This window comes from Triticum aestivum, chromosome 5B, assembly GCF_018294505.1.
Source record: "Triticum aestivum cultivar Chinese Spring chromosome 5B, IWGSC CS RefSeq v2.1, whole genome shotgun sequence".
NCBI classification, from domain to species: domain Eukaryota; kingdom Viridiplantae; phylum Streptophyta; class Magnoliopsida; order Poales; family Poaceae; genus Triticum; species Triticum aestivum.
Genome location: NC_057807.1, coordinates 252,701,656 through 252,709,698, shown reverse-complemented (window position 1 = coordinate 252,709,698; position 8,043 = coordinate 252,701,656). Strand labels below are relative to the sequence as shown.

Here is an 8,043-nt window from a genome sequence, read left to right as displayed (position 1 = left end):
AATGATTATAAAACATTCAAAAATGATAATATAACAGCATGGAACAATAAAAAATTATAGATATGTTGAAGACGTATCAGCGACACATCATATTGAGATTGATGAAGTCACCACATCACTGAAGGGTCTGAAATAAATCCAAAAAAAATATGAGCATCGATCTCAAACCTAGGACTTGGACACAGACGGGCTAGAGATACCACTGCCCTCCTAACCATACAACCATAAGAGCATCTCCAATGGATGATGTAGATGTATAAATAACTACCTTTTACATCTTAGAGGCCTAAGCATGTTGGTCCAACAAAACGATGGATGTAAAAAAATACATCCCCTCCTCCAAGTGATTTAAAATACAACACTTGGAGATGCAACACCCAACCACCCTTCATTTCACTTCCGCCCGCCCGCCCACCTCCACCGGCGTGTCGCCGCGAGCGGAGTCCTCCGGCAGCCACGCGGCCGTCCAGAGGCCGTCTGCAGCCGCTGCCCACCTACCATCTGCAGTCTGTAGCCGCCGCCCACGCTCCGCCCTGCCGCCGGCTGATTGCTTCCACCTTGCCTGTAATGTGTTTGAGAAAATTCCCCCAAGGTAAAAAATCATGCAAACTTGGACGTTTTTTTATCGGGCATGAAGATGTAGTTTGACGGTGATTTCTGCATTGTAGGTGACCTCGTGCGACTCCTCTTTCGTGGATGATTCCTCATAGGATGAGGAATTTGATTTGACCGAAGAAGAGGACATTGCTATTCTAGTGACGATGCACAAGAGGAAGAAGCCGAAGCATGGCGGTCCCGTGTTTGGCCGTGATTTCAGCCGGAAAGAACGGGTTGAGGCGCATGAGAGGTTAATGCGCAACTATTTTGGTACACCGCTCTTTTTTTCAGAGAGGTTCTTTCGTCGCCGGTTCAGAATGTCCAAAAATTTGTTCATCCATATTAGCAATTTCGTGAAGCAGACCTTCCAGCAGAGAAGTAGTTGTGCTAGTTTGCTTGGACATAGCACCGAGCAGAAGGGCACTGCCGCTTTGTACAATAAAATTCAAGATTCCGATACACACGATGAACTTCAGAAAGATTTGATGGAGGAGTGTTGGAAATGACACGACAAAAGAACCGTCTAGTTTCATTATTTTGTATTGTGCAAGAACTTTGTTATATTTGTGTTGCATTTGGTGTTGTGGGTTTGTTGAATTATGTAATAATTTGATACTATGGATAGATGCAAATTTTAAGTTTTAATTCGAGATATTTTTATTATAAAATGTGCGGTTGTACAGTGGGTCTGTACAGCGCGCGACCATCGGCCGGTTTTATATTTTTCATATTTGCATCATCTATTAGAGTTGTATTTTTACATCATCAAATATTCATCATTTGTTTGAGTTGAGACCTTTTTAAAGAGGTAAAAAACACTTTTGATGATGTAAATTATGAAACACCCATTTTTATATAATTTACATCATCTACCGTCACCCCTCTATCTTTTCCTCTCTAGCACCGCCATGCGCTATGCGCTATGTATCACATGCTCTGTCAAGCGGCCGGTTTCAGTGCAAGCCACGTCAAGCCTCAGCAATCGTCCTTTTTCCTCTCGGTATAGTTCACGGTAGAACGTTGGCCATATTTCAACTGAACTTGGGACAAAATTGGAGTAGTGTTTGGGAGTGACAAAGTTGTTGAAGTAAACCACAAGTGGCAAGTGCGGACCACGCACAGATCGTGTTCGTGCCCGCTACGAAAGCTGAATCATACACAGCCGGGATAAGCATAAAACCTCCTCCGGTTGACACCTCCTGTAGTCCTGTTGCATCGCATTCGCATAGTCATCCAGGTTCCGGGCTCCAGCTCAGCCGCCACACCGCCGCATCTCCACCGCTTCCCCCCTAAACCCCCGCCGCCGACCATGGCGGCCTCCTCTGCTAAACCCTACTGCTGCTCCTCCCTAAACCCCGCCCCTTCCAACGCCATCGCCAGGCGCGCTGCCCTCTCCGCCCTCCCCGCCGCCAAGCCCCGCCGCTTCTCCCATGGCCTCGCCGCCGTCGCTGCGAACCCTAGGGCCTCCCGCTCCGCCGTCCTCCGCCCCGTCCGCGCGTGCCTGGCGGCGCCGCGGCGGCCGGAGTACGTCCCGGACCGAATCGATGACCCCAACTATGTTCGCATCTTCGACACCACGCTCCGCGACGGGGAGCAATCCCCGGGGGCCACCATGACCAGCGCGGAGAAGCTCGTCGTCGCGCGCCAGCTCGCCCGCCTCGGCGTCGACATCATAGAGGCGGGCTTCCCGGCGTCCTCGCCGGACGACCTTGATGCCGTGCGATCCATCGCCATCGAGGTGGGGAACACACCCGTCGGGGAGGATGGCCATGTGCCCGTCATCTGCGGCCTCTCGCGGTGCAACAAGAGGGACATCGACGCCGCCTGGGAGGCCGTGCGCCACGCACGGAAGCCGCGCATCCATACCTTCATCGCTACCAGCGAGATCCACATGCAGCACAAGCTGCGGAAGACACCCGACCAGGTGGTGGCCATCGCAAGGGAGATGGTGGCTTATGCGCGCAGTCTCGGATGCCCCGATGTCGAGTTCAGCCCCGAGGACGCCGGCAGGTACAATTCAAAATTTTCTCATTAAAAAATATATAAATACAAATTTGTTTTTTCTGCAGGCCCAGTTTTCTAGTTATGGCTGTAAAATAGGTCCAGCAATTTTGTATCTAGAGAAATCTGATTTCAAAATGCTATTTCACATGCTGTGTTGTCACAAATCAACTATACCTATCTATAATGATGAATCAAAGAGGCCAAATTTTAGTGAAGCAGAGTTGAGGTTGAAGCAAATTTTGTTCATGCTTACTACTCCCTCCGTTCCAAAATAGATGACCCAAATTTATACCAACTTTAATACAAAGTTGGGTCATCTATTTTGGAACGGAGGGAGTATCCGTCCGGAAATACTTGTCATCAAAATGAATAGAAGGAGATGCATCTGGACATATTTTAATTCTAGATGCATCCCTTTTTATCCATTTTGATGACAAGTATTTTCGGACGGAGGGAGTACAAAGGTTACCATGGCTCGGAAAGTAGAAGTATATCTCGGAAAAAGGTGACTAATGATGTGTTAATCCTAAAAAAGGTTGTTGGCAAATTAGAAACAGGTGGTAGCTGGTGGCTACCCAAATTTTGTGGTCGTGTTGAACTTAAGCTTGCACAACATGCGTATTTGAATTATTTTAGCTTGGCCAATTCTTGTTAAGCCAATTCTTATAAGGCTGTGGAATGATAGGCTTCACTTTGTCATTCAGGTCAAATCGAGAGTTCCTGTATCATATCCTAGAGGAAGTAATAAAAGCTGGAGCGACAACTCTCAACATCCCAGACACTGTTGGGTACACTCTCCCTCATGAATTCGGGAAATTAATTGCTGACATAAAAGCAAACACTCCTGGAATTGAAAATGCAATTATATCTACTCATTGCCAAAATGATCTTGGTCTTGCAAGTGCCAACACGTTAGCGGTAATTCCTTTTTCGTATTTACTTGATTGTTTGTTATAATGTTATCATTGATCTAATCATGTTACTAATTCGACTTACCTTTAGGGTGCTTATGCAGGGGCACGACAATTAGAGGTGACTATCAATGGTATCGGTGAAAGAGCCGGAAATGCTTCCTTGGAGGAGGTGAGCTCATAATGCTATATTTATATTGTCCGCGTGCATTATTTACAAGTTCCCCTTATTGGGTAGTGAAAAGACGTGTCGCCGGGTAAGGCATTACTACTTGTCACATTTCTAATATTCTGACCCCTTTTCAGGTTGTCATGGCAATCAAGTGTCGACGAGAACTCTTAGGTGGATTATACACTGGAATTAATTCACAACATATTACCATGACAAGCAAAATGGTATTGATGTCTCTTGTCTTATTTTCTTTGTTCTTTGTACTTATTTTTCCCAGGCAATTTGAGCTTATGCAAATTCTATAATTGTTTTAGGTACAAGAGCACAGTGGACTTCATGTACAGCCGCATAAAGCTATTGTTGGTGCCAATGCCTTTGCTCATGAAAGTGGAATTCATCAGGTAACCAGATTTGCAGTCTCTTTTGTTTGTATTACCATGCAAGTTCTCAATTGGGGTTTTAGTACTCCCTCTGTAAAGAAATATAAGAGCATTTAGATCACTACTCTAGTGATCTAAACGCTCTTATAATTCTTTACGGAGGGAGTAGTAATGAGTAGTTTTCGCTTTCATAGCATGTAAGCATTTGTCTTTGCTGTCTTTTCGTGGTTACCATGTGCCACTTAACGATATACGTTGATTCACAGATGATGGTATTCAAATATTTTTACTGTTTCCTTGTTAACTGTTTAATTTTTTTTGGTGGGTGCAGGATGGGATGCTTAAATTTAAAGGAACTTATGAGATAATATCGCCTGATGACATTGGTTTAACACGTGCAAATGAGTTTGGTATTGTTCTTGGGAAGCTCAGGTACCATGGAAATGTATCTTGGCCCCGTAGCCATTCTACATAATTCCTATATGTATATATATATTTTTCTTCTCTCTCTTGAGCTTTCTACTATCATGATATGGCGTATCACTCTTCTGGGGTGTATGGGTAGACCACAAGTACAATTGATAATTTAGAAGGGTGTTATGTACACTCTTCTGGGGTGACAACTGACGAGCTAAATTATTTACTTGTACTTTTATGCTATGACTGACTTCCCTATGTAGAAATAGCCAATTTCTATTCCAAAGAGGAAATTCTGCTAATTTTTTTTAATTAGTACGTTGATTCACCTACTCTTTATTATAATATAAGGAACATTCAGCCTATCCTTCCTAGGTAGGGGACTCGCATGTTCATTGCTACATTCTTGAAGCTCAACCTAAATCATTTGATATGCAGGAAACCTATACTTACATGTTTTATTTATTTATATAGCATACTATTTATCATATTTACTCTTCTAGAAAAGCATAAGCCAATTTATATGTCATCTGTTAGCTTCTAAACTAGCTTAATTTAATATGGCAATCCTGCTCAAATACATTTTGATAAACATTCAATGATAGTTTAGGTCAAATTTAAGATTCTGAACCTTAATTGCAATTTGTGGTCTTTTGTTTCAGTGGAAGGCATGCCGTCAGAACCAAACTAGTGGAGGTATTTCTTGGTTAATTTGGTTGTATTTTCTAGTTAATGCAACATATTTGTCTTTCATTTTTTGTTACCAAATTGCATCCTTGATGTACAAATATGTAGCTTGGATATGAAATCAATGACAAAGAATTTGAGGATTTCTTTAAACGCTACAAAGAGGTTGCAGAGAAAAAGAAGGTGATAATTTTCTGGAGTACTTGTTTTATGTTCAGTGATATACATTTTATTCTTCTCTGTCTAAAAAGTAAAGCACGGCGACATCATGGCGTTGATTGATACCTACTCCCTCCGTTCCAAAATAGATGAATCAACTTTGTACTAACTTTAGTACAAACTTAATATAAAGTTGGGTCATCTAGTTTGGAACAGAGGGAGTACTTGTTTTAATTTTTATAAAGCATTCCCTTTGCATGTTTTCATGGAAGCCTTACGTTATTTTTTTTCTATCTACTACGTATAACTCATTAGGAGCTTGCTTTCTCAATGCATCGTTTCTCTCTAATATGTACAAACTTTCTTTTTTTGTAGCGTGTAACTGATGAAGACATAGAAGCTTTATTGTCTGATGAGATATTTCAGCCTAAGGTTATTTGGTCCCTTGGTGATGTACAGGTATAATTGAGCCTCAGTGGACTCCTTTTTCGTAAATGAAGTTGAACTATTACCTTACGGTTGTGTGTCACCTCTGCAGGCAACATGTGGAACACTTGGTTTATCTACAGCAACTGTCAAATTGATAACTATAGACGGAGAGGAAAAGATAGGATGTTCTGTTGGAACTGGCCCAGTTGATGCAGCATACAAGGCTGTTGACCAAATAATACAGGTTAGCTGTTGCTATTTTCATCTTTCTTGTAGTAAAGACTACATTATTTCTTCTACTGTATTATTTTTAGATATGTCAAGAGTACTTCCAGTACGATAAAGAAAACCTTTTTATGTTCATAATGTAGCTTATTACCATTTTACGATATTTAAATTCATTGCATCGGAAGACAATTATTAGCGAGCAATGTCCCATTCTCAAAACTACTTTCAATAGAATGCATAAACACTACTCCCTCCGTCCCATAATATAAGAGTCTTTTCGACACTACGGTAGTGTCAAAAACGCTCTTATATTATGGGACGGAGAGAGTAATTTGTAAATAAGATTACCTATATATATTCTTGTAACTTAGAACCATCGTAATGATTATGATAATGGTCACTAGCATCTTCTTTTGTTTTTTACAACACCGATAGCTAGCTTCTTGACTGGTACATATTTTGGTTGGTAGCTTGAGAAAGAACGAAGTATCAGTTTGTGGTAACTGTAGGTCCATTTTAATGCTGTGATGTTTATGTTATTGAAAGGTGTCATCAGTAAAAGAAATTTTTAAAGACCATCTTTCTTTGCCTTGAGAGTTTTCGCACCTTACAAATAATGGGTTTACTTTTGGTATTCATGCTAACTGCGAAAAAAACTGGTGTATCCAAAATGATGTAATCATCTTACATGTGTAAACGAGCATTCTTCTTTCACTTACTCCATCTTCTAATTCACCACCAAAGTCATACTCCTTCCTAGCTGGGGCAAATTGCCCAGAAATAATACACTGAATTCCACGAGCATAACATGGCCCTACCAATTTGGAGAAATGTTCTGCACAGAATTAGGGTTCGATCTAATGTGCCCTGTCCCTTTGTTTTACAGATTATTGTTTGCTTAAAATAGGGGATATGACTTTAATTACCTTACCATATGCAGATTCCAACTGTTCTTAGAGAATATAGCATGACTTCAGTCACAGAAGGCATTGATGCAATTGCAACCACTCGAGTAGTCATTGCTGGAGATGTCAGCGCCGATAAACCTGCTTTGACTAGTAACTCCAATCGATCCTTCAGGTATAGTCTTACCCCACCCCCCGACCCCTGAATTACTTGTGCATCCCCCCCTTCCCTCCCTCACAAATTTATCTTTATGCAGTGGGAGCGGCGCAGCCATGGATGTTGTCGTATCCAGTGTCCGAGCTTACCTCAGTGCCCTGAATAAGATGTCCAGTTATGTTGGTGCTGTAAAAGCCAGCAGCGAAGCACCTGAAACCATAAGTGTTCAGACCACAGAATGAGCGTTTACATTACATTTCTTTTCGGTTATTTCATCCCCGGAGCAATGTAAAATCCCTGGCAAAGTGTTTAAAATCTGGTATTACTCCCTCTGTACCGAAATACATGTCGCTGGAGCAGCTGAAGTTCAGCTACTCCAGCGACATGTATTTCGGTACAGAGGGAGTACATGTTAGTAAAGAGCTGTTTGGCGGTGTAAGGGGATGGGTTTTCCAGCTGGTGTGCATCTGAAGGATATTTTGTTCTCATTAGTGAATTGCAACTTTTGCTTGAATAATGAAGCAATTTTACAACACAATAGTGCATGATTTTCTACTATTTAAAACCGTTACTCCCAAAATCAATAATTATTCATCTGTTTGACATAATACCAACTTAGGTCACAGGCTGGCTTTGTTTAAAGGAGCCAATGTGACTGCCGAGTAGCAGTTCCAATTCACCGAAAGGTCGTAGTATCTTCTTTGAGGCCTTGTTTGTATATATATATATATTTTCGAAACGGAGGCCTTGTTTGGATGTGAGGGAAGGTATTTCCATGGAGAAGACGCCCCGGGCAGAATATTGTGGGCAAAACAAAAACCCCGTGGAAAATCAACATGGCCCTTTGGAAGGTCCACAAGGTTACGGGGGGAGAGATAAGTGCTCAAAGAAGAAACAGGAAAATTCTCCCGAAGTTAGGGGCATGTACAACGGCATCTAATCAGCCGTCTATAACGTATGCCACCTCAGATTTTTTATTACGTGGAGGAGAGAAATT

General features: G+C 41.9%; 1 protein-coding gene across 2 annotated transcripts; it reads left to right on the top strand.

The window, feature by feature from the left end:
• The first annotated feature begins 1,783 nt into the window (after positions 1-1,783).
• Positions 1,784-7,584, top strand: LOC123111229 (2-isopropylmalate synthase A). Of its 2 annotated transcripts, XM_044531974.1 has the most exons (12): positions 1,786-2,607; positions 3,306-3,519; positions 3,604-3,684; positions 3,819-3,908; positions 3,999-4,085; positions 4,396-4,496; positions 5,144-5,177; positions 5,277-5,351; positions 5,703-5,786; positions 5,866-6,000; positions 6,925-7,064; positions 7,147-7,584. In XM_044531974.1, exons 1-12 carry the CDS (start codon positions 1,907-1,909, stop codon positions 7,286-7,288), a joined length of 1,884 nt encoding a protein of 627 aa, XP_044387909.1. In that variant the 5' UTR covers positions 1,786-1,906; the 3' UTR covers positions 7,289-7,584. The 2 variants fall into 2 exon arrangements, with proteins under 2 accessions (XP_044387910.1, XP_044387909.1); XM_044531975.1 differs by lacking the exon at positions 5,277-5,351 and having other exon boundaries at positions 1,784-2,607.
• Positions 7,585-8,043: the final 459 nt, after the last annotated feature.

Coding starts and splice junctions, on each gene's coding strand:
- LOC123111229 (XM_044531974.1), top strand. CDS start 1,907: ATGGCGGCCTCCTCTGCTAAACCCTACTGCTGCTCCTCCCTAAACCCC. Junction 5,352..5,702: donor AGGTTGCAGAGAAAAAGAAG/GTGATAATTTTC, acceptor CTTTTTTTGTAG/CGTGTAACTGATGAAGACAT. Junction 5,787..5,865: donor GGTCCCTTGGTGATGTACAG/GTATAATTGAGC, acceptor TCACCTCTGCAG/GCAACATGTGGAACACTTGG.